General features: G+C 44.7%; 1 protein-coding gene across 1 annotated transcript in view; it reads left to right on the top strand.

Annotated features, from left to right (window-relative positions):
- ALMS1 (ALMS1 centrosome and basal body associated protein) overlaps positions 1 to 27,272 on the top strand; it is an 82,633-nt gene that overhangs the window by 25,476 nt on the left and 29,885 nt on the right. The window contains exons 6-9 of the mRNA XM_073611137.1: positions 1,812 to 3,197; positions 4,382 to 4,506; positions 22,680 to 24,720; positions 26,195 to 26,311. Coding sequence (XP_073467238.1) covers positions 1,812 to 3,197; positions 4,382 to 4,506; positions 22,680 to 24,720; positions 26,195 to 26,311 — 3,669 coding nt within the window. The remainder of the gene's footprint in view (positions 1 to 1,811; positions 3,198 to 4,381; positions 4,507 to 22,679; positions 24,721 to 26,194; positions 26,312 to 27,272) is intronic.

The raw sequence follows: 27,272 nt of genomic DNA, 5'->3' as shown, positions 1-27,272 counted from the left end.
GGTACTTCTTGATGATAGCACATCCGGGCAGCAAAACAGATCTACTCTGTTAGTTGGAGAATGCTAGCTTTGACTTAAACCGGCCATAGACTGTTTGTATTTTGGCCCGTTCAGCACGGACTGGTCAAGATTCGAACCATATATGGGCAGGTTGATTGTACCCAAGTTAATCGATCAACTTGGGTACAACCAGCCTGTGGGATTTTTTTATGCGATTGTAACCGCTAGCAATAATCACTGTGTGCTCTCCTGGCTAGGATGGCTCCCCCCACCCCACCACTGGGACAACACAATAGCCCTGCAGGTGGGATTCCTCCATCAACACTGTCTGTCTGTGTTGATGGTTGGGGGACTCGACCCGTGGTTGCAGGAAATAAAATCGCACCGTCTATGGCCGGCTTTAGTAATGGGGTGTTTTGAGCCTCTGTATACATACCACTGCTTCCACACAGAGCGTGGGTTATTTTCTGCAGCATGCTGGCGGTGGATAGACTTTGCTACTCAGGCCTGTCCACCTTTTTGTATTTTAAACTCAATAGAAGCAGATAACTTATTTTATACTGTGACATCGACCTCCTATAACCATCCACACACAGCACTGGGGTTGCACCAGGGGCCAATAAAGCTCTATTGCATTGCGCATGTGCTGACAATAGGACAGAGCCAGAGGGATAATTCCTTAAACTGCTGCTGCTTTTTCATCCAGCAGTCATTGGACCACGAGTGTTTTTTTTTTTTTTGGGGGGTTGTAGAGGTCCAAGACTGGGCCATGGTGTCTGGCAAAAGTGTATGTGGGTCACAAGACTGGCTGAACAGAATAAGAAATTCTTAGAAGGGTTCCCATACATGCATTTCATCTGTGTATATAGCTGCTCCATTGGAGTTAATCTTTAACCCTTTGAGGACCATAAGATTACCGTCGTCAGTCTAAAAATAATTATATTATTTCCCTTTTAGGAATGTATTTGAACAATAAATAAAACCATTTCCACACGTGTCATTTTTGGGGGAGGAATTATGCTAGATCCATTTGTTAAGAACTAATATTTTGACTCAAACCAAAAAAAAAAAAAAAGTATTTTAAGGTCTTAATCAGATGATACAGGCAATTAAAAACATGGGACAAATACGTCCCTAGGTCCTCAAAGGGTTAAGGCCTGTTTCACATGGACTTTAGCTTGTAAAACAGGGGTTTGAACAGCAAGCTTTTATGAAACTTTCCACAAGCCTTTAAAAAGCTTTCGGACAGCTTGTTGCAGCTTTCTCTAAGCCTTTTAAAGTGCCCTTCAGCTTCTGTTTGTAAACGTCCTAATGGGAGTGTCGATTGCCACTTTAAACTAGCTTCTAGCAGGCTTCGGCAGGCTTTCTGCAAGCTTTAAGTAGTGCTGAAGCCTGCTAGCAGCTTGTTTTAAAGTGGCAATGAGCACTCCCATTGGGGTCTGTGTCAACATTTGCAAACTGGAGCTAAATGGTACTTTAGAAGCTTCAACAAAGCTTGCTGAAAGCTCTGCGAATGCTTTGTCAAAGCTCACTGTTTACACTGCTCTTATACAAGCTGAAGTTGATGTGAAACAGGCCTTACAGGCAAGAGGGAGCAAATCCATCAGTGTAAAATGTATTATTTTTTTATGGTTTAAACTGTGCAAAATTAACTTTTACGGTACGAGTCAAAAAGAAACAAAAACTTTACCCAATGAACCATAAACAAAATAAAATGAACTGTAGCTAAACTAAATTTTGCATGTTTAGTCAGTATCTGACCACAGAATATTCTCTTCTTCTTCTAAACTTCTGTCATCTTCTTGGTTCAGGTGAATCGCAAAATGGAGCAAACATCTCGCAGTCCAGTCTCTATTCCACCGCATCCTCTACCAGCGTCTCTATTCCGATGGGGTCCGAGGCTGGGCCAGGGTCTCCTCTACCCACTGAACTTTCTCCTCAGTTCAGCTCCAGGTGTACAAATGACAGACCAATCAGCCAGGATGATACAGCCACACGAGGCATTAGAGGTGATCAAGAAGTCTACTCTGTCCAGGCATTGGATGGTGAGAGAAGGCAGGTGTCACCTGATGCTGAGAAATTGAATGACCTTGGCGCCACCCGTCAAGTTTTACATGACATTCAGGAGGTGGCCGATGACTCAACACTCGTTGAACAGGTGATCGAACAGTTTGAGTCTGCTGGTCCTGAGGTTGGCCAGGCTAATTTGGAACACCTCGAACTTGGTTCTTTTTCAAGTTCTTGGAAAAAGCCACATCACATGGACTCCACGAACGACTCCTTCGTTGGGTCTAAAACTCTCAAAGAGATCCGAAAGCTTCTGGCAGAAGCAGATGATGTCAAGCTCGACACGACCACCTCTGACTTCAACCCAAAGTCTTCATTGAGGGATCCATCCATCACCTCTCCAGCAGTGAGCCAGAGTTTCCGAGACTCTTTGAAGTCTGGTGCTTCAAACAGCAGGTCTGCAAGTCCTCTGGAACTGCAGTTAAATAACCTGTCATGGGACACTTCATTTAACAGCAGTGTGACAAGTGACAACTTGCTATATAATAGATCTTCTGCCAAGGCTGACTTGCACTGGAAGGATCCCATTGCTGGCTTTAGCCAAGTTGGAGACAGCTTTTACTTGAAGGACATTTCTAAAGATGGGCTGCACCTGCCTGCACCATTTAGTCTCCACAAACATGGTCGATCGGAACCAGAAGGCTCTAGTGAAGCAACGGCAATCAGAATGGGCCCAGCTAGTGTCCACCTCCAGGATAGCCGCGCAAGGAGAACCGTTGATTTACGGGAAAAAGGACTACGTAGCGAACAGCTTCTAAGTAGTGTTACAAGAGCCGTCGGAGGTTTGAAGCAGGTGTTAGATGTGACGGGGTCTAGTAACTTGAGGAGCACTGGAGAAGAGAGCAACGCAAGCAGTGGAGACACTTTGGCTGCCCAGGTAAAGAGTCTACTAAAGAATGGTAATGTGAGGAGCACAGGCGAAGAGAGTGATGCAAGCAGTGGAGACTCTTTAGCTGGCCAGGTGAAGAGTCTACTGAAGAGTGGTAAACTGAGGAGCACAGGAGAAGAGAGTGATGCAAGCAGTGGAGACTCTTTAGCTGCCCGGGTCAAGAGTCTGCTGAAGAGTAATACTTTGTCATCCACATCTCAGGTCAGACAGACACCAGAGGACGAGAACCAGAGAAGCCGTGGTAAGTACAGACAATATTATGAGCTGTAGTGCAGTCTTTACTGAACATTGGCAGGTCTTGTGCCACCATCATGGCCTTTTGTCTTGTATAAGTACCATTATATGCATAAGTGCAGCGCTTACATTATATATATATATATATATATATATATATATATATATATATATAAAATAATTTATATCTATCACAAATGAACAAATTTGAGTATTATACAAGAAAAAAAGAAAATGGAGAATGCAATCAAAGAAGAAAATCCATATTCCCGAATATCCCTGCAAACAATGCAAAAATCCAAAATGCACCGGCATTTATCTTCCACCATATGTATGCCAGAGGATTCTTCACATGCCAGGCATTCACCCTATGTGCACACAAGATACCTTACTGAAATACATGTGACCATGGAGGAGGATATGGTCATACAGCGCTCTAAATATGCAGCCGTTAAGCCCCCAAAAGACCTTCTAATAGGTGACACAATCGCGCTTCAGAGATCCAGGCAAAATAGATCATATAGAATGAAGAAACTCTCCTAGTGTAAGAAAGACAATTCCCAAATTTACTAAAAACATACCAGAATGCACACCCACATTGTCATGAATGTAAAAAAGCGAGCATCAATACCATCCCATCAGCCACTGTCTCCTTTGGGAAGCCGCTTCCGGTTGTCATTGTGCACGGTGACGTCACTTCTGCTGGCCCAACCCGACGTGTTTCGTCACAGCAGCCTTCATCAGGGGGAGTATGGAAATGGAGGAACCCCTATGGGTGGGACTTTAAGGGCACTACCACAACGAATAATATAAAATTGTATATAGTTTATTGTACAACTAGAAAACACATTAAAAAAAAAACATATGGTGAAAGGATGCATAGTAATGTACAAACTTTAGCAAAATTACATAGTACAGTATCCTGAACCCAATGGGGTTCGCTGAAGTCCACTCTCTGCTGACGTCACAGAAATCAGTCCAGGCACCGCGTCATCCCAACAAATGGGAATCGGGGTCGGGTGCCTGGACTGACACCGTCTCAGCCTTGCAGTGGAAAATTTAGCAGGAAGGCATTTGCAATTGCTATGTCTCAAATACAAGTTTCCATTTTGTTGACTGCAATCTCTGCTTTGATAATAGCAAAGACCGCTCTTCAGAACTGAACTCAATCATCTCCATTGTGTCCCCCAGGCTCTGTGAAACTGAAATTGGCTGGTCAGCCTCCTCCAGCAGATGGCGACCTCAGTGAAGAGGACCGCAGACGAATTGAGGAGATCAAGAGAGAGCTGCTGGATCAGGCAAAGGGAGCAGAGAAGGTGAGGGGGTCACACAATGGGGCCATGATAGGTCATTGTTGGCAGGGAAGAGTTGGGCTCTAGATGGACAGAGGAGGAACTCTGGAAAAGGGAAAGTATTGCTTTGATGGGATGGTGGGGCATGGTTCTGCAGACCAGGTATGAAACAGAAGGGCATGGCTTGTGCTTGGTCACGAGTTAGGGAGGGGATGAAGATCCTAGAGGACTGACAGATCACCTTTTAAAATGAAGGCATGACTTTTCTGGCCACTTATGATGAGAGGCGCTGAGTTCTAACAGGCCGGTTATGGAAAGGAATGGCTCTTACAGGTTAATTCAGCCTTTCTCAACCTTCTTAACATGGAGGGCATCTTTCAGGTCCTAGGGAACCCATGACATAGTTTCTATTTCCACAACTCAGGTGACATTAGCATGGTGGTCAGTAATAAGAATGCCCTTACATTGGTGTTCAGTGGGAAGAATGCCCCTTGCATTGGGGGTAATTGGGAAGAATGTCCCTTGCATTGGGGGTCAGTGAGAAGAATTCTCCTTACATTGGTGATCAGTGGGAAGAATGCTCCTTACATTGGTGGTCAGTGGGAAGAATGCTCCTTACATTGGTGGTCAGTGGGAAGAATGCCCCTTGCATTGGGGGTCAGTGGGAAGAATGCTCCTTAAATTGGGGGTCAGTGGGAAGAATGCCCCTTGCATTGGGGGTCAGTGGGAAGAATGCCCCTTGCATTGGGGGTCAGTGGGAAGAATGCCCCTTGCATTGGGGGTCAGTGGGAAGAATGCCCCTTGCATTGGGGGTCAGCAGTGGGAAGAATGCCCCTTGCATTGGGGGTCAGTGGGAAGAATGCCCCTTGCATTGGTGGTCAGTGGAAAGAATGCTCCTTGCATTGGTGGTCAGTGGGAAGAATGCCCCTTGCATTGGGGGTCAGTGGGAAGAATGTACCTTACATTGGTGGTCAGTGGGAAGAATGCTCCTTACATTGGTGGTCAGTGGGAAGAATGTACCTTACATTGGTGGTCAGTGGGAAGAATGCTCCTTACATTGGTGGTCAGTGGGAAGAATGGTATCCACTACCCTTACTAATGTGTTTCTAACTGATCAATGCAGCGGAGAGCTGAAGGCTGAGCACAGGTAAGACCATTGTATGACGTGGAGGCATGTCTTTTCTGTGACCCCCCCCCCCCCCCCCTCCCCTGTGTGACATTACTCAGAGAGTTGACACATAACCCCAGATGATGTTTTCTGATGATATTCCTTCCAGCCCTGTGGCTAATTCACTCTCACTGTCAGTATGGGAAGAATTATTTACGGTAAAAGGATTTTAGCTGTGGAATGCCGTATCACATAGGCAGTAATAGCAAAATCAGTAGGCAAGTGTATAAGAAATCTTGACTGTTGCAGCCAATTATCAGAATTAACATTACTAAAGTAAAGATTTTGATTTGAAGATTAGCTCTTGTGGGATTAGAAAGGAACTTTTGCTGTTCCATGATTGTATATTATACCAAATTGTCAGGTGTCTTATCAGTTGTAAGAATTAATTGGCATATAAAGGTCCTGTCCCCCAAAAGCACTGTGCTGAACTGATGACGGCGAACAAATAACAGCCCAGTCTATATACACTATATTGTCAAAAGTATTGGGACGTCTGCCTTTACACACACATGAACTTTAATGGCATCCCAGTCTTAGTCCATAGGGTTCAATATTGAGTTGGCCCACCCTTTGCAGCTATAACAGCTTCAACTCTTCTGGGAAGGCTGTCCACAAGGTTTAGGAGTGTGTCTATGGGAATGTTCTTCCAGAAGCACATTTGTGAGGTCAGGCACTGATGTTTGGACGAGAAGGCCTGGCTCGCAGTCTCCGTTCTAATTCACCCCAAAGGTGTTCCATCGGGTTGAGATCAGGACTCTGTGCAGGCCACTCAGGTTCCTGCACCCCAAACGCGCTCATCCATGTCTTTATGGACCTTGCTTTGTGCACTGGTCCAAATCATTTGGTGGAGGGGGGATTATGATGTGGGATTGTTTTTCAGGGGTTGGGTTGGCCCCTTAGTTCCAGGGAAGGGAACTCTTCAGAGGTCAGCTTACCAAGACATTTTGGACAATTTCATGCTCCCAACTTTGTGGGAACAGTTTGGGGATGGCCCCTTCCTGTTCCAACATGACTGCTCACCAGTGCACAAAGCAAGGTCCATAAAGACATGGGTGAGAGATTTTGGGGTGGAGGAACTTGACTGGCCTGCACAGAGTCCTGCCCTCAACCCCATAGAACACCTTTTGGATGAACAAATGCACTTCTGGAAGATTGGTCAAACATTCCCATAGACACACTCCTAAACCTTGTGGACGGCCTTCCCAGAAGAGTTGAAGTTGTTATAGCTGCAAAGGGTGGGCCAACCCAATATTGAACCCTACGGACTAAGACTGGGATGCCATTAAAGTTAATATGCGTGGAAAGCAGGCGTCACAATACTTTTGGTAATATAGTTTAGTTTGTGGTGTTTTTCATTGAATCACATTGATAGACTTGTACTGAGCAGGAAGCCTGGCTGTGTATATAATGAGGAGGTCCGCTTGTTCCTGTGGATATAGATTGGTACACAGCACACATTTGGAAATGGTAGCGCATTATAAGATTAATAACCTATTGTATATCTAACAGTGAAATGAATGTGGATTCCTGCAATGTCTTGGGATTTGTGTGCATGTACAACGTGTGATCCCAGCATTTTGCATGGTGAGTTTGCAGGGTGATAATCTCTGATGAGTGGTCCTTTTTTTTTTTTTTTTGTGGTCCCTGCATGTATGTTTGATTTAAAAGTCTCTCTACTCCAAACCTTTCCAGTAATGTGTAATATGTTTTTTTCCCGCAATTTTTGCCTGTCCTCCTGGTAACTAGCGTTGCATCAGCTAAAACAAAAATTTCATAAGATTTTTTTTTGGGGGGGGGGGGGGTCTCTGGTAATGTTTGCCCATTTGTGAGGTCAGGTGCTGATGTTTGATGAGAAGACCTGGCTCACAATCTGTTCCAATTCATCCTGAAACTAATCGGTAGGGTTTAGCTCAGGGCTGTGTTAAGGCCACTTGAGTTTCTCCACACCAAACTTCTCAAACCATGTTTTTATGGAGCTGAATTTGTGCACATGGAAACAGTCACATTGGATATCCGATTCCAAATCCATTGGGTATTATTATGGCCTGCTATATCTACCTCCACCCCTCTGGGAAGACTTTCCACAAGATTTTGGAGGGTATCTCTGGGAATTTGTGCCCATTTGTGAAGTCATGTTTGATGAGAAGACCTGGCTCACAATCAGTGTTCCAATTCATCCCGAAAGTAGTCAGTTAGAGTTGAGGTCAGGGCTCTGTGTTCAGTAGGGTTGAGGTCAGGGCTCTGTGTTCAGTAGGGTTGAGGTCAGGGCTCTGTGTTCAGTAGGGTTGAGGTCAGGGCTCTGTGTTCAGTAGGGTTGAGGTCAGGGCTCTGTGTTCAGTAGGGTTGAGGTCAGGGCTCTGTGTTCAGTAGGGTTGAGGTCAGGGCTCTTTGCTCAGTAGGGTCGAGGTCAGGATTCTGTGTTCAGTAGGGTCGAGGTCAGGGCTCTGTGTTCAGTAGGATCGAGGTCAGGACTCTGTGTTCAGTAGGATCGAGGTCAGGACTCTGTGTTCAGTAGGGTCGAGGTCAGGGCTCTGTGTTCAGTAGGGTCGAGGTCAGGGCTCTGTGTTCAGTAGGGTCGAGGTCAGGGCTCTGTGTTCAGTAGGGTCGAGGTCAGGGCTCTGTGTTCAGTAGGATCGAGGTCAGGGCTCTGTGTTCAGTAGGGTCGAGGTCAGGGCTCTGTGTTCAGTAGGATCGAGGTCAGGGCTCTGTGTTCAGTAGGATCGAGGTCAGGGCTCTGTGTCGGCCACTTGAATTCCTCCAAACCAAACTCGTCAACCCATGTCTTTATGGAGCTGGGCTTTTACATAGAGGCACAGTCATGCTGGAACAGAGAAAGGGCCTTCATCAGGCTGTTACTACAAGGTTGGAAGAGCACAATTGTATAAAATGTTTTTGTATGCTGTAAACTTATTAGTGCCCTTTAATGGAAACACCCAGACTCAGTCAGTTGGAGGATGTCCACATATTTTTGACCATATACTAAAGATGGGTGTGATGGTTGGGTATCAACAAATTTTCTGGTTTGGCCATTCAGTGTGCAGTATATCTATTCCCTTCAAGGAGATGGAGAATTAAAGGGAAATCGGATTAGGATCTTTTGTCTATGCCCCAATTTCCTTGGATCTGAACCTTGTCATTACGTAATCTATCCACATCTTCAGATTTTAGCAGATCTGGTCCGTGCAATATTTACACCGAGCCCGATGATTGCACAAAGCTCTTTTTATTTTTCGCTCTGTTTGTAGTAGAAGTTCATTGACAGGAAGCCGATTGCAACGTTCTTTGTAGTTGGAGTGACCCTGATATTTTCTGCCTGACGCTCACCGCTTTCTTTGTATCCTCAAGGTGAATTCATTTTTTTTTTCCTATTTCTGGATCCGGCACCCATGAAAGGCCATGCATCCTCCACTACGCTTCCGACAACAATGCTTCATTTCAGGCTGAGCACTCCCTGACCTCGACTCCCCGGAAGTTTTATTTATAGCTGGTCCATTCACAGTGCTCCCTTTTATCTATACATTCTTATTTGTACGATGAGCACAGAATCAAAGGCCTTTTTGTTAGTATGATATTTATACCTGGCAATGCGAAAATAGCCAGCGAATGAAACGGAGCGGAAAAGGAGCCAGGCGTAGGCGGCTTCAGTGGAAGCCATGTTTATGAAGAAATGTCTGGCCTTGAAATGTCATCAGATCCAGTAAACAAGATAAACTTGACACTTTTTATCTATAAATATATAGGTGAATAGAAGGAAGTGAGAATAATTCGATAAAAGGAGGCTTCGACCAATGAGGGATTGTCAGAATCCTGTTAGTTGCTAGCCCCACCAGACGGAATGTGTTCTAAAAAAGGAATGACTTCCTGTCTACTTACAGCAGGCATAACAACACCAAAAGCAAGTTTTTCTGCTTAAGAACCACTTTGTAGTTAATTATGTCATTAAAATTGACCTTACAGTAACTTTTCAGGTTTGCATGAACAAATTCCTGACGTGCCACTATAAAAAGCAACAGTGTCAGAAAAGCTCCACCTTTTATCATTAAAAAGCCATCTTTCAGTTCCAGGCAATGACTTTGCCTAGGCTGGAATGATGTCATCAGTCTGCTGCAGGCAAGAGGAAGTAGTTCCTCAGTCTCTTCTCTCTCAGTGATCACACTGCCACATTGTAACTTTGCAGCAAGTCATGTGAGAGGATGCAGTAGGGGCTTGTAGGCAGGTACCTACTTGGAGTTATGTTTTGTACAGGATCTACAAACTGTTTTTTGTATTACTGTGTTTTATGGCCAGGCTGCCCAGGGTTTAGGTAAGGGTTAAAGTGATTTGTAAAGTCTCGTTTTTTCTATAAAAATAACAAACGTGTTATACTTACCTGCTCTGTGTAGTGGATTTGCACAGAGCAACCCGGATTCTCCTCTTCTCGGGTGCCTCTTCTGTGCTCCTGGCCCCTCCCTCCTGTTGAGTGCCCCCACAGCAAGCAGCTTGCTATGGAGGCACCCAAGCCGAGCTGCAGCTCCCCTGTATCCGTTCAGACAGAGAGCTGTGGTTCGACCCCGCCCCCTCTCTCTCTCTCTTGATTGGCTAAATGACTTTGACAGCAGCGGGAGCCAATGGCGCCACTGCTGTGTCTCAGCCAATCAGGAGGGAGAGTCCCGGACAGCCAAGACACTCGTGGACAGAGATGGGACTCTGGTAAGTATTAGGGGGGACCGCTGCACACAGAAGGCTTTTTATCTTGATGCATAGAATGTATTACGATAAAAAACCTTCTTATTTTTCAACCCATTTAAGGTTGTCAGCTCCCAGGTATTTGTAGCACTGCCCCCTTGTCATGGGCTATACATTCAAGGGAAGACAACACTGTTCTGCCTGGTCTGAAGTCACTTAAAGTGGTTGTAAACCCTAAGATATATCCAGTGAAGTGACTGAGCTCAGGTAATATACAGTAATAAAACCAATCCTTCTACATACAGTGAGGGGAAAAAAGTATTTGACCCCCCCTGCTGATTTTGTACGTTCGCCCACTGACAAATGACCAGTCTATAATTTTAATGGTCGGTTTATTTTAACAGTGAGAGACAGAATAATAACAAAAATATTCAGAAAAACGCATTTAAAAAAAGTTATAAATTGATTTCCATTTTAATGAGTGAAATAAGCAGCTTGGTGAGAGGGTGACAACAGTTGGTGAGATTATTCGCAAATGGAAGAAACACAAAATAATTGTCAATCTCCTTCGGTCTGGGGCTCCATGCAAGTTCTCACCTCTAGGAGTTTCAATGATCATGAGAATGGTGAGGAACCAGCCCAGAACTACATGGGAGAATTTTGTCAATGATCTTAAGGCATCTAGGACCATAGTCACCAAGAAAACATTTGGTAGCACACTACGCTGTGAAGGACTGAAATCCTGCAGCGCCCGCAAGGTCCCCCTGCTTGAGAAAGCACATGTACAGGCCCATCTGAAGTTTGCTAATGAACATCTGAATGATTCAGAGTAGAACTGGGTGAAAGTGTTGTGGTCAGATGAGACCAAAATCTAGCTCTTTGGCATCAACTCAACTCGCCGTGTTTGGAGGAGGAGGAATGCTGCCTATGACCCCAAGAACACCATCCCCACCGTCATGCATGGAGGTGGAAACATTTATGCTTGGGGGGTGTTTTTCTGCTAAGGGGACAGGACAACTTCACCGCATCAAAGGGACGATGGACGGGGCCATGTACCGTCAAATTTTGGGTGAGAACCTCCTTCCCTCAGCCAGGGCATTGAAAATGGGTCGTGGATAGGGATTTCAGCATGACAATGACCCAAAAACATGGCCAAGGCAACAAAGGAGTGGCTCAAGAAGAAGCACATTAGGGTCCTGGAGTGGCCTAGCCAGTCTCCAGACCTTAATCCCATAGAAAATATGTGGAGGGATCTGAAGGTTCGGGTTGCCAAACGTCAGCCTGGAAACCTTAATGACTTGGAGAGGATCTACAAAGAGGAGTGGGACAAAATCCCTCCTGAGATGTGTGCAAACCTAGTGGCCAACTACAAGAAACTTCTGAACTCTGTCATTGCCAACAAGGGTTTTGCCACCAAGTACTAAGTCATGTTTTGCAAAAGATTTAAATACTTATTTCACTCATTAAAATGCAAATCAATTTATAATTTTTTTGAAATGTGTTTTTCTTTCTCGGACATCACGGGACACAGAGCCACAGTAATTACTGATGGGTTATATAGGTATCACTAGGTATTGGACACTGGTCACACCCTAATCAGGAAGTTCAACCCTCTATATAATCCCTCCCCTTCCAGGGATACCTCAGTTTTTACGCCAGTGTTTTAGGTGATGGACGTGCAAAGATGTGCTGTGCTGAAGCTCCAAAGGGAATATCCTAAGATCCTATACTGGGGCAAGCCAGGCGAACCGGATCCATTCAAAGTGTCTTTTATGGCTGAATTGGATGGTACCCAGGCCTCGTGTCCGAAGAAACGAGGTTTTACCTGTAACGCTTCTCTTTTTAGAGAGCTGGACCCCGCAGATTAGAAAATGGCTTTAAACTTCCTAATTTCTGGCGAGGTGCTTTACAGGGCCAGAACTGAAGGATCCCCCTACTCGTAGGGGGCCCCAGTCTCTGACGGTTTTTCACAAACGGAGCCCACCGTGAGAGGTGAAGATTGGGTCTGTGTAAACTGAACCCTGCGGCTAGATAAGGTAAGAGGAGATTCCACAGAATTTTGAATTCTAGTGGCTTTTCTCCTTTAAGGTAAATGCATGCTATGCCTATTGTGACCACCGGGGGCAGCCAAGAGCACTAACCTTCTCATGCTTGATTCTGTCTCAGCGTTCGCTGCACAGGCTCTCCCACTGGCTCCAAGGTAAGATGGTGGGGGGTTTTCTCTGCTGGGATGTTCCCCCCAGGCTAGGGAGAGGCTTAGGTATGCTGTAAGGCGGGTTAGACCGCACTGTCACAGCCGCTGTCGCCGCCACCGAAGCCGCCATTGTGATGCAGGGCCCATCACTACCAGCCTCCTCCTTATTCCCCCACCCCCAGCCTTCCTTCAGGCTTGTCAGGAAGGGTCGGCTCGCGCGGGAAGCGCTCGTTTTTCAAAAAACGAGGGGGGGGCGGCGGGGCGTCAGCACAGCGTCAGCGTGCTCAGACGCCCACAGTGCCAGAAAGCATGGCTATTTAAAGCACACTGTACAGGTGCTCTGAGCCTTGGAGGGACACAGAGCTGACAGTCGCATGTAAGGTGGGACACAGGCATTCCCCTAGGCTGCATTTACTAAGGAACACCGGACTGGGCATTTGGTAGCAAGGCTTTTAGCCAGACTACATCGCTCAGCAGTCAGTGTTCATTTTTTGATACCTCACACCTTGTTGCTTTGCACTATGGGTAGAAGAGGTTCAAGCACCCCAAGAACCAGAGACACTAGGGGGTCTCGTTCAGGTTCTGAGGACCCCCTGTCTGCTACACCATCCCCTCCTGAGGGACCAGGGGCGGCTGGACAGGGAGAGCCATTGGGGTTAGGGGCTACACCTGCTTCCGGCACTTCAGCCCCTGTGTACATTACACAAGAAGTTTTTTCCTCAACCATTACTGGATTAGAGAAAAGACTAATGGCCGTGATTACATCTTCACTTAGTGGAAGAAAACGCACTAGGCCTTCCTCTGTTCCCCAAGACCCTCAGACAGAGGAGCTCTGGGATAAAGGAGATGAATCCCTTTCAGAGGATCGGGATGGGACGGATGATTCCTCTTCGGAGGAATCAGGTGGAGAGGGACCCTCTGCGACTTACCAAGAGGAGAAAGTCTTAGTGCAGATCCTCACTGGATTGGTCCGCTCCACATTTAAGTTGCCCCTACCTGAAACTGCTACAGAATCCTCTTCTGCTTTGGGGTCACTGAAACCTTTCCAAGCAGCACATGCTTTTCCTGTTCATAATTTACTTGAAAAGCTGCTTTATTCTGAGTGAGATCACCCAGATAAGCGATTTCTTCCGCCGAAAAAGTTTTCTACACTTTATTCTATGGAAGAAAAATTTATTAAGAGGTGGGGAATGCCGGCCATTGATGCGGCCATTTCCTCTGTAAATAATAGTCTGACTTGTCCTGTAGACAACGCTCAGATGCTCAGGGATCCTGTGGATAAAAAGATGGACTTCTTATTGAAAGATGTTTTTTCCTTAGCAGGATCAGTGGCCCAACCTGCAGTAGCAGCGATTGGAGTCTGTCAATACTTAAGAGACCATGTTAAGCAGGTCATCAAAGTATTACCTGAACAGCAGGCCCAGGGGTTTGCTAACCTTCCTGCGGCTTTATGTTATGTTGTTGACGCCATCAGAGATTCTATCGTGCAAACCTCTCGCCTCTCGCTTGGGTTGGTGCATATACGTAGAATCTTATGGTTGAAGAACTGGTCAGCCGAAGCACCATGTAAGAAGATCCTGGCTGGGTTTCCCTTTCGTGGTGAAAGGTTGTTTGGAGAGGACTTAGATAACTATATCAAGAGGATCTCCTGTGGGAAAAGCACTCTCTTACCTGATAAGAAGAGTAAGCGTCCCTCTTTTAAGCGGACTCTTTCCCCAGCGCCAGGGGCATCAGCCTCCAGGCAGTCACGACGGTCTCCTCCGTCTGGGGCAAGAAACAAGAGTCAACCCCAGGGACGCAAGAAGTCCTGGGGGAAGAAGTCTTCTAGACAAGACACTAAGGCCTCTTCATGAAGGGGCGCCCCGCTTGCTCGAGTGGGGGGAAAGACTGCTGCAGCTCTCAGGGCCCTGGCAGAAGGACTTCCAGGACAGATGGGTAATCTCCACGGTAACCTTAGGGTACAGACTGGAGTTCCAAGAATTTCCCTCTCCTCGTTTCCTCAGATCAGGTGTTCCCAGAGAACCAGAAGAGAAGCAGTCGCTCCTTCTAGCGATAGAGCGACTTTTGTCGCAAGAGGTCATTGTGGGGGTTCCCACAAAGGATCAAGGATTGAGGCTCTATTCCAATCTTTTTATGGTCCAAAAACCAAATGGGGACGTCAGACCCATTTTGGATTTAAGAGATCTGAATCGATTCCTAAGGATGCAGTCCTTCCGTTTGGAATCAATTCGGACAGTAGTCTCCATCCTGCAGGGAGGAGAATTTTTGACATCAATAGGCATCAGAGATGCAGGCCTACCTGTGCCCATTTTTCCTGCTCAACTGAAGTGTCTGCAGGCAAGGATCACTGCTCTAAGGAAGCTGATTCTGACAGTCAAGACCAAGAAGGGTCCTTCTGTCCGCCTTTGTATGAGGCTGCTGGGGAAGATGGTGTCTTCATTCGAAGCAGTTCCCTATGCGCAGTTCCAGTCAGGACTGTTGCAACACAGTATTCTGTCGGCCTGGAACAAGAAGGTTCAGGCATTAGACTTTTCAATGCACCTGTTGCATGCGGTACGTCAGAGCCTCAGTTGGTGGCTCATACCCGAAAACCTGCAGAAGGGGAAATCCTTCCTACCGGTTGCCTGGGATCCTCTTGCAAGCAGGACGGATGCGTTGGTGATTCCGTGGCATCGGTTCTCACCGATTTATGCATTCCCTCCTATTCTGCTACTGCCACGGCTCCTTTGCAGGCTCAGGCAAGAAGGGAAGTCGGCACTTCTGGTGGCCCCCGTTTGGCCCAGAAGAACTTGATAGGCAGAAATAGCAAGGATGACGGTGGGTTCCCGGTGGACCCTACCGGTACGCCCAGACCTGTTACCTCAAGGTCTAGTATTCCAGCCTGCCTTACAAACGCTAGATTTGACGGGTTGGCTATTGAGACCCACGTTCTGAAAGGTCGTGGGCTTTCAGGTTCTGTCATATCTACCTTGATTAATGCAAGGAAGCCAGCTTCCAGAATGATTTATCATAGAGTCTGGAAAGCTTATGTATCCTGGTGTGAATCCAGGGGTTGGCATCCCAGGAAATATGTCATAGGTAGAATTCTTGATTTTCTACAATTAGGATTAGAGATGAAGCTGGCCTTGAGTACCATCAAGGGCCAGGTCTCGGCCTTATCAGTGTTGTTTCAACGGCCACTTACTTCGCATTCTCTGGTCCGAATCTTTATGCAGGGGGTGATGCGTCTTAATCCTCCGGTTAAGGCGCCCCTAAACCCCTGGGACTTGAACTTGGTTCTATCGGTGTTACAGAAACAGCCTTTTGAACCAATACGTCAGATTCCTTTGGTCTTGCTGACGAGGAAACTAATTTTTCTGGTAGCTATCTCTTCTGCTAGAAGAGTATCAGAAATAGCAGCTCTTTCCTGTAAAGAGCCTTACTTGATTATACACAAGGATAGAGTGGTACTGCGCCCTCATCCTAGTTTTTTACCGAAGGTGGTTTCAGATTTTCATCTAAACCAAGACATTGTTCTGCCTTCCTTTTTTCCAGATCCCTGTTCTTCGGAAGAAAGGTCACTACATTCTTTGGCTGTAGTAAGAGCAGTCAAGACCTATCTGGAGGCAACTGCTCAAATTCGCAAGACGGAAGTCTTGTTCGTGCTGCCAGAGGGTCCCAATAGAGGACGGGCAGCGTCAAAGGCGACCATTTCTAAATGGATTCGACAACTAATTATTCAAGCTTACGGTTTGAAACGGAAGGTTCCTCAGTTTCAGATCAAGTCACATTCCACAAGGGCTATTGGTGCTTCTTGGGCAGTGCATCACCAGGCCTCTATGGCTCAGATCTGCAAGGCCGCAACCTGGTCTTCAGTCCATACATTCACCAGATTCTATCAGGTTGGGCGGCGTAGTGTGCTGCAGACAGCGGTACAGGGTCCTCAGGTCTGATAGCACCCTACCGGGTTGTGATTCCCCCCCCTCAGTTGGCATTGCTTTGGGACATCCCATCAGTAATTACTGTGGCTCTGTGTCCCGTGATGTCTGAGAAAGAAAATAGGATTTTTTATTACAGCTTACCCTTAAAATCCTTTTCTTTCGATGGACATCACGGGACACAGAGGTCCCGCCCCTCTTCTAATACACTTATATTGCTTTGCTACAAAACTGAGGTATCCCTGCAAGGGGAGGGATTATATAGGGGGTTGAACTTCCTGATTAGGGTGTGACCAGTGTCCAATACCTAGTGATACCTATATAACCCATCAGTAATTACTGTGGCTCTGTGTCCCGTGATGTCCATCGAAAGAAAAGGATTTTACAGGTAAGCTGTAATAAAAAATCCTATTTTTTGGATATTTTGTTGCTCTGTCTCTCACTGTTAAAATAAACCTACCATTAAAATTATAGACTGATCATTTCTTTGTCAGTGGGCAAATGTACAAAATCAGCAGGGGATCAAATACTTTTTTCCCTCACTGTAAGTTGTACCTGTTTATTTGCAGTCTTTACACTTTTCTCTACAGCCTTTTAAAGTCCAGAAATATAAAGCTTGTCTGAGCTGTCAGAAAAAGGGGGCGGAGAGCTGAAATTACAAACTGCAGAGTTAGGAGAGCTGTGAGAGAAGATTGGAGGGAAGGGACACACCCCCCCAACAGAGCTGAGGCTGTCAATCACACACTGTGTGCTGGAGCTCCCTCCCCTGTCTTTTTTTTTTTTTTTTTTTTTCTTGGTGTCAAGAAAACTTGTGAGAAGTGATTCATGCTAATAGCAGAGGGATGAAGCAGCAGACAGAAATGACATTTAGTGCTCTGGATTGAGACAAGTACACACTACAGAGAGATTTTCTTTGTTCATATTTCATGTCTGAGGTTTACAACCACTTTAAAGGGGTGCATTCATGGAGTATTAAAGGATGAGGGATTAGAGAAGGGGACGGGAAGAGTTGAGGAGGAAGCTGTTTTCATGTCTGACATACGAGAAAGCTATCATTGGAAGCTGCACTAGCGTTAAAAATGACAACCAGATCAGCACCAGGTGCATAAGCAACCAGCCAAGCGGGAAGCGGGTGACTTGGCCCAGGTGGTAGGGAAGTCACTTGTGAACGTGGCTCCTTCCATAGCAATCAGTACCCCACACCGTATCCGATATCGCAAAACAGAACGCCCAAGCGACCCAGCATGAATTTCACGAGGAATAAGGAGTGAGACCTCGGAGGGTAACAGAAGCTGGGATGTAGGCAAGAACGGCTTCCCAGAGTCCTACATCGTATCGGGCCCGAGTCGGTGGGAGTGAGGTACCAGAACCTGTGCTGGTGGGGTTTGGTGCAAGCTCTGTGAAACTGACCCAGAAATGCTCCATCAATGAAGAAAGAATCTGTGTGGAAGTTCAGAACATGGAGAGGACATCTGTACCATGTTCGGGGTTCTAAATTGTTAAGATGGAGTGGAGTTGCTTTTAACAAGGAGTGCCGCTTTAACGCTGTGCCAGTGTGACCAGTGGCCTCAGCCTGTACTACAGGTATTCATGCGCACTATGTTAAGGTCTCCAAATTGGTGACAGTAAGCCCCGCCCATAAGCTGATCTGCGTCAGAAAATTATGAACTCGGCCAAGAACAGTACATTACTTGGCATACATACACGTAAAGAGGAAAATACTGTAGCTGCTGACTTTTAAGGAAAAGACACTTTGAGTCCGTTTGCTATCTTGCTTGGAGTGATTCTTCACTAGGCTTTGGCTCTCCGGGACTGCCATCTTGGATATGGGAGCCAGATGTGCCTTCCTGAAGCCTCACCGCCAACTCCTCAAAGCACTTGTGTGAGGCACAGCAGCGACGTGGGACTGGTCTTGCAGCCTCCTGAGACTTTTGACCTTGAGGCACGCCAAGCTGATGTAATTCTTGCCTAGGCCAGAATTGTGGGAGTGGGTACCTGTCACAAAAAGGTATCTGCTAATTGTTAGAGGAAGAGGATGAGCAGATGAAGGTCTGCTTTTAGTGTAAGAAAATGAATCTAATGCTGTGTCTGCTGTAAGATTAAAAAAAGACAACTGTTCATAAAGTTTGGTCTCCCTCAGACTTTAACTTTTTTTTGGTGCCCAACCTGTGGCCACATGTAGCCCTTTTGGCCCACAGTATTCTATGTTTTCCTTACGTGGGTGTTTACTCAAGCCAATGAAGAAAAACATTCTTTAGACAGGATTCCAGTATTTAAATCAGGGGTGCCCAACCATTTGAAGAGTGAGGGCCACTTAAGCGAGTTGGTAACCGGTCACGGGACAGAATGAGCGGAGCGGGCAGATGACAGATCCATGTCCACTCTACAGAGTGAACACGGACACAGCCCACTTTACTCTACGAGCCCTCCAATCCGATCTGCCCTGATGGAAGGGGATAGATCCCTTTTTGTTTTTTCTTTTTTGTTTTTTTTTGCGGATTGGATGTAGGTGGGTATAAACGGACACAAGTGAGTTTACATCTGCCGCTCCATAGAGGTGAATGGTGGGTCCAACTGATCGCGTGAAAGTGGCCTAAGACTGCTTTCACACTGATGCACTGTGGTTTACTCACATTGCGTGTGCAGCTCAGAGCACCTGTGGCTTTGACCTGTGGGTTAGCTGCACTTTGCCATAGACTTCTATTACCGTATATCTTTCTTCAGGTGTGGTGCACTTTCTGAAAGCACACCAGACCCGGTAATAACAGATGTCTATGGCTCAGTGCAGGTTACCCGCAGGTGCACTGCGCTGCCCTTGCAAATCCGTTTGAAAGCAGCCCAGTAACCACTGCAGAACAGATATGCCCATATATATACACTGTGAGTTTAGCAATAAACTTACCTTTTTAATAACCATCTGCCATTCAGGTATCACTGGCTGTTGCTGTCCCAGGCAGAGTGCATTTGTTATCACTCCGCCTGTGACAGGAGCCGGCGCTATACAGGAAGCATTGGCTTATGTGGCTCTGCTCCGCAACAGCTTACTTCCTCTACCGCTGGCTCCATTCACAACACTGGTGCTCTGGGATACCGGGTCGGCAACCCCCGATGTGGACTTGCTAACCCGCCATCCCAGAGCAGGAGGTTGCGGGTTACATCATGTGGCCCCCGGACCACTGGTTGGGCCCCCCCAACGGTTTGGTTTAGTTCTCTCATGCTCTGCTATTCTTTTCTGCGCTGCCCATCCCTCTTCTCTTTTTGTGTTTTAATATTTTTCCAAGATCTGATATAAAATGTTGCACAAGAAAATGGTTAAGGGAGCTCCGTGGACTAAAAATGTAGAAATCTTGATTAATAAAGGGACTTTTGTAATAGCAGAGATCTCCAGCAGTCTCATGTAAGGTGTTCTAGTCTATGACCTTCTCCTAAGCAGGTCCCCAGTCTCCACCAACTCCTATAGCATTTTTGGTCATGGATGATCTCTGACCATCTCCTGTTGCAATATCTGCAGTCTCTGACAGCCAGAGCCGTAAATCACTTTTTTCCTGGGTGGGTTCTACCTTGGGCACCCCTGCCTTGCTGTTGGGTGGAGCCAAAGTCCAGCTGCCAATGCAGCCAATCAGAGTTCTCCTCCTCCTGTCAGGGACTGCCCCTGAGGCTCTCCTCTATCAAGCAGTTGAATGTCATTGGTTCAGAAGAAGGCAAGAATAAAACCCACTCTGCAACTAGGATTAATTTTGCTTCACAGGTGGAAAAAGTCCTTCATGAAGTTACAATGCTATCAGCTCAATTCCTTGAATCACATTGTAATGTTACTAAATATTACTGATTTATAAAGTTGGCTGTAGATTTTAGCATATGCTTGCTCAATGGGCCTTCCATGACCCTGAATGTTCCTTAGCTTGAACTTTCTGAGGGATGGCAAATCCCAGGAACTATTGCTGTCTTGCAATCTGACAAGCTGATGGCATTCTGTACGCCATTATTAACCGAATACTTCCCAAAATGTAATTTGCTGCTTGGGTGATCGGCTCTCCGCTTCTATTAGAAGACTGCACAGAGATACAAGTCAAATTTTTTACCTTCCCTGTGATAGTAGATTAATTTTAGATTTCAGATATTTTTTAAGGATCCTCTGCTTCTAAAGAAAGGAAGGCAATACAGCGTTTCTCATTACAGTACTGAGCTAAGGTGAGCATAATAAAGGCTGGAACTCCCTTTTAAAAAAATCTACATAAAGATTTGCTAAATGCTCAACACAACTGGAGTTAAACTTCCAAATCTCACCCAATATTATTCCATTACTGAGTTTGCTTATTACTGCCTTGTGTGTTAGAACATTCCACAGCTCCTACTGTAAAGAACCCCTTCTGTACTGATAGTAACATTTTCTTTTCTTGGCATGCATCTGCTATCTCCTTGTTTTTTAGTAAAGGACATTGGAATAGGTCCTTAGAACAGCTCTTCTCGATTTTTCCAACATGGAGGACCACTTATAATTATTTTTAGGTCTTAGGGAACCCCTCCTAATAATTACTATACATATACAGCTGACAGTACATTAGTATGATGGTCATTGGGAAGAATGCTCCTTACATTGGTGGGCATATGGAATAATCCCACCCTTACAGATGGCTAAAAGATCAGTGGTGTCAGTGGGAACTCATCTGAGAGACAGAAGTTGCTCATTGCTCAAGGAACCCCTAGCAACCTCTGGAGGAACCCTAGGATTTTACAGAACCCTGGTTAGGAAAGGCTTCTCTAGGATGAAAAACACATTTTAGCAAATCTTTATATTGAATTTGTGCTTATTTTAAAGTATTCAGATAAAGACCAATTTTTTCTAACCTTACATTGAAAGTGGGACCTCCAACTGTTTAATTTAGGTGAACCTGGCCTAGTCCTTGTATGTTCCTCTCTCAGAATTATACAAAATGTTCAAGGTGGAACCTACAAGTGATATATATGGATAAAATAAAGATCCTTACCCTTGTGGTAAAGCTTTGTGGCTTGAGGCTTTTGCCTTAATGTGTATAAAGAATTGAGTCATTTACCACATGACCTCCAAATCTGGGATTCCAGCAGTAGCTCCACGCCAGGTGCTTAATATCACACTGAGCTGTGTGTCCAGCTACTCTGCTAATTTCATTTCTCTGTTAAGCCAGCCATCAATGGTTTTGAATATCTGCCGGTTTAGCAGCAGGGATCGGCGAAGATTTGAACCATTTATGGGCAGGCTGATTGGACCCAAGTCGATCCATCAATCAACTTGGGTGCAACCAGCATGTTGAATTTCTCATGCGATTATTGCCAGCGGCTATAAGAGCTGGCAATAATCACTGTGTATTCCCCCATGCATGGATGGCTTCTTGATGCCCCCGCCCCCCCTCCGATGGGAGAACCCAATAGTTGAAGGCATGCCCCCCGTCAACACTGACTATGTTTGATAGGGGAATCAAGCGATTTTCTTTCCTGCAGCCAGTGGTCAGAAGAAAGAAAATCGCACCATCTATGGCTGGCTTTAGACAGTCTCTCTATGAATGCTATTCCTGGTTGTAGTGCAGTTCAAGCCTAATAACGTGATATAAAGATTAAATATTAATCAGTGATCCATTTGCTCCCAAACACCACTAATTAATCATTGTTCTTGATATGGGTGACTTGGCGTCTAATGCTGCTGTATAGAGGAAGTTTTTTCAGGATGAGATGGATAGGAATTATATAATATACCCAGATAAAGAGAAGTATTATACATGACATTGGGATCAATCCACTGATATTTTAACTTTTTATGAGATCCTGAAATTTTAAACCTCCTATGGGTTTCTTATATCCCGAGGACTCCAGTGGTGAGATCTGCTCTTGTGTTTCCAGGTCTGCGCACATCCTATGACCATTGTGAGGGGGTTCACATCTCTGCTGGTTTAAATTTTTATTTTTTTGTATTTACTATTAAGAAGAGAACAGCAGAAGATGCAGGGAAACCAGGAATTACAACTTTATAATCTTGGTGCTGGATGCTAACAAAAGATAACTTTATAAAAAAAAAAATTATATAACTGGTCATTAGATGGAACAATATTTTTTTTTCTTCTTTTTGTTTTAATTTATTTCTGTTTGAAGTGGGTTTTTTTTTGGTTTTTTTTTGCGAATTGATGCTGTGGTTTGTAGCATGCATTGAAAAGACATTTTAGCAAGACTATTTAGGTATACAAGTAATGACATTTTGATTTTTTTTTTTTTTTTACAGAGTCACCAACACTCAACCTTCGAGCCTGGTCCTTCAAGAGGCAGTGAACACTTTAGATTGCAGCTGACCCCATCGCCTCAACTTGACCAATACCATGTCACAGATGCTCAGGACTCATCAGAGGACCACATAATTCCACTACCTGCATCTACCAGGTGTGGATCTTCTGATGTCCATCCAAGCTCTATGACTGTTGGGAATATTAAAGCCGTGGCCACTGTCGCCTTACAGTCTTATGAGCCTAGTTTGATCTCTAGTCAACTCCAACAAGGTTTAATACCAGACCTTCACACTCCATTAGCTGATAGATCTGCTTCTGATCGGGACAGAAAAACTGCATATGCCAATAAATATGGAGAAGAGGCCACAAAGCCAATAGCTTCTATCACATTTTCCTCACGAAAGCGTTCCTCACCTCTACCCACTTCTACCAGACTTGAAACTGCTGAATTGTCATCTGCTACAAGACACTTTGACTATGCTAAGTCACTTGCTGACCCATTTGACAAAGACAGGTCACATGCTGACCCATTTGACAAAGACAGGTCACATGCTGACCCATTTGACAAAGACAGGTCACATGCTGACCCATTTGACAAAGACAGGTCACATGCTGACCCATCCTACGACAACAGGCCACGCGCTGACCCATACTACAAAGACAGGTCACATGCTGACCCATACAACAAAGACAGGTCACATGCTGACCCATACAACAAAGACGAACCACATTCTGACCCATACTACAACTATAAGCCACGTGCTGACCCATATGACAAAGACAGGCCACATGCTGACCCATACTACAAAGACAGGCCTCATGCTAACCAATTCGACAAAGACAAGTCACAAGCAGACCCATACTACAAAGATAACCCACTTTCTGACCCATACTACAAAGATAAGCCAGGTGCTGACCCATATGACAAAGACAGGCCACATGCTGACCCATACTACAAAGACAGGCCTCATGCTGACCAATATGACAAAGACACGTCACAAGCAGACCCATACTACAAAGATAAGCCATGTGCTGACCCATACGAAAAAGAAAAGCCACATGTTGACCCACAGTATAAAGCAAAACAACTTACTGACCTTCTTTACAAAGACAATCAACCTTCTGAAGCCAGCAGATCAAATTTTATCCAATGTCCATCACCAATGGACAATATGATGCCTCAAAATCCCACCATTTTAGATCTTACTGATAAGGGTGGAGTGCTTAATCAGAGCAAAACTGTTGTTTCTGAACACAGAGGACAGTCTGAGGTATTTAAAAACCGCATTCAACCAGATCACTCATCAATGGTGGACAGTTTTTCTCCACCAGTTGCAAGACCAAGTAAGCCTATAGGTCTTCAGGAGGATATTGCTGGTCCTAGCCACAGTGCCTTAGTAGCAGGACGTTCAATGATTGAACTACCTCCACAAATATTGAATGTTAGTACAAAGGAATGGAAGATTTATCCAGAACCAGTTCCTGCTGCAAAGATTCAAAGAGATGGAACTTATGAATTCCCTTCACAGGATTTAAAAACAGAACCAACTTCTCCAACCAGGAAGGCTCTTTCCTGCATCCGAGTGACCATCTCTCCAAAAGAAGACCTAAATATATCTTCTGTAATGATGGCAACAGGGACAGGTGATGAAGCACAGACATTTAGATCATCATCTGCAATGGCAAAAAACGAGCAAGTCTCAAGTCATGGCCTGTCATCTGTCCCACCAGGCAGTCCCTACTTTCTACATTCTCCTCCTAGCACAAGTCAAGGAGAGGGTAGAACCAACAGTGAAGGTAATGTCCACATGGAAGATAAAGAAAACATTTCAGACAAAGCAACCATGAAGCAAAGACAGGTGCCATTGTATGATGCCACTACACAGATAACAACAGAAAGTCCAGAGAAGACCACCTTTTCTGCCGAAATTTACATTGATGGTTCGTTGAAAGAAGCCTCCAGTTCTACTGTCATACAGACCCAGAAGACTCCAGAGGGGCGGTCACGCACCCCGTTCTTCTCACTTTCCCGAACAACTGGTGAGCAAGATCTTATTGCACGTTCTAACGACTTGTGTGATAGATTCATGGTGCTTAATGGATTACATTGATTATTACCTTTTTAGTTTTTCAATATTTGTAAATCTACATTGCATTTTTTTCATTGCTTCCACTTTAGCTTTATACCCACAGTTCCTTGGCGCAGGTAATGAGCCAGTGTACGGTATTATTCCCTGGTGGCAATCCTATTGTTGGCAGAGTTCATAAGGACCAGGAATGTACACCAAGCCAGAAAAGCTTGTTAGAGTGCAGGAGCCCTGGGGCTGATTGCAGGTGTTAAGTGGTGAATGAAGGGTGGCAGCAATGGGGTCATCAATGTTAATACAAATCCAGACCTTCGCTAGGCAGAAGCTATTGTAAACAGATGTGAGAATACCTTGTCACACTTTATATGGGCAGCAGTAATGATGCTGTCGGATATCCAGCCTGCATATCACCTGGTAGTTTTAAAAGCTAAGTGACCCATGGTTTCCGCATTTAACGTGTCAATGTTCAGCAACTAAAAAGAATAAAAAGGCGGGGGACCTCTCTGAATGAAATATGGTAATGCGGTAAGGTAATTATGAAGCTTACCGCAATCCTAAATTTGCTGTCTTACTAAAAGTAATAGGTGTGATCCAAGTAGCACAACTAAACAATTTGAAAAAAGCCAGGCTCCAAGAATGACGGTTATGAAGAGGACCTCTTCATAACCATCTTTCTGGGTTCCTTCTAATCGAAACTGGCTTTTTTTAAATGTTCAGCACCTGCAGATCCTTTGCCCATGCTCCTCATCCCTTCAGCTTTTTGGACTTCTAGTCCCCACAATGGTGATGCATATTATAAGCTTTCCCTTCCTGTCCATTGTTTCACAAAGCAGGCACCCCCACTGTATGCCTGATTTCCACCTCGGATACTGGATACATTGGGACTTTCAATTAATATAGATTCTTACAACTGCCGTGTGGTTTTCATGTAGAATTCTAATGTCGCACGTTTTAGATTTGGTTTATCTGAGGCGGTGGCAACCAGTAATGGTGGAACGGGGAAGGAGGTATCCATCATTTACTTGGCGGGGTGAGCGAAGACTTGCGAGGTCTGCTCTACCCCTTTATTATATAATATCACATATCATATTATATAAGTAATTCCTGGAAGTTTGGACCTTCATTGTAGGCTATTGAGAAGTAGGGGTTCCCTAGTCTCCGTTGAAGGGACGTTATCAGGTTAGCTGTTACCCATCACAGCCAAGCTTCCCATCTGGTGCTGGAGTTTGCCATTGCCCAACTCCCAAAATGTGGTACAGGGGCAGGCCTGTCACTCCACGTGGGATCCTTTTGGACATGTTATCTGCCTCCCGCTAATGCACTTCTTCAAGTCGCTTGTCCATTGCTGGATGGGAGCCAGATTTGGTGTATTGTGCTCTGAAATGTATTTGTTTTATGTATATTATGTTGTGTTCTTCTCTCTGTAGATCAGCCTTTGTTGCGACCATACAGACCACCAGGAAGCCCTGAATTGTTCTACACAGCAGCTATAAATGGCGGTTCTAGGATGTCTCCGGTCAGCACTATTGAGAGCTCCCACCCAGGTAGAACTTTTTTTTTTTTGCCTAGTCATTTAACCCTTTTGCTTCCAGGCCCTGCATTCTACTTTTAAACTCATGTGGCCAAACCATTTTTGCAGTTTTTCCATTGTTGTTTTACTTGCAGCTTTCAGAGTTTGTAAAAGACCCCCCACCCAACCATAAATTTCCTGAAAGCATAGGACAAGTTGAAAAAAAAAGAAGGTGCTACTGATTCTTTAGGTCCCACTATAATTGCGCAAATATTTATCAAAGAAGTATTTTTGCAAAAAATACACTGAAATCCTTATTATCCGAGACAATAAAACTTACAAAATTCCTGGCAAATTCCTACTAAATCTATAAGCTAAAACTATATTGGGGTAATAAAAAACAAATGTGTCTAATTTTTTTTATCACATTCTGTTCAATGTAAGTACAAAATTACGTAAATTTTAAATTGCACCTTTTTTGCGAAACTGAAAAACTCAAAGGTACGCAAAATGTAAATGGGTAAATTACTCTAAAAATCTGGAGGCTATCATTTTTCGCTTACAGCTATCAGAGTTTGTAAAAGACCCCCCAAAACATACATATTTTAAAAGCACATGACCTATATAATAAAAAGAAGGAGCTACTGATTTTTTTTAGTCCTGCAAAGATTCGTCAAAATAATATTTTCACTAAAAATTCACTATAATCATCGTTATCGGACACAAACACAGCAAAACTTACAAAATTCCTAATAAATTCCTACAAAATCATAAGATAAAACTGTGTTGAATTAATAAAAACATTAAAAAAATTGTAATTTTTAAAACTGAATTTTTTTTTTCATTTTTTTTTTTTGCAAAATGGTGAAAATTTAAAGGTACGCAAAACGAAATTTTGAGTTTGGCTTTCGCGCATGCATTGTGCTAATACCCAATTACTGCATTGGTGTACATTGTGATAAAAGGATGCAGGCATACATTTTATTGCAACTCAG

The sequence above is a fragment of the Aquarana catesbeiana genome, linkage group LG01, assembly GCF_042186555.1.
Source record: "Aquarana catesbeiana isolate 2022-GZ linkage group LG01, ASM4218655v1, whole genome shotgun sequence".
Lineage (NCBI taxonomy): Eukaryota > Metazoa > Chordata > Amphibia > Anura > Ranidae > Aquarana > Aquarana catesbeiana.
The sequence above is the reverse complement of the archived record's forward strand: the minus strand, read 5'-3'. Positions and strand labels throughout refer to the sequence as shown.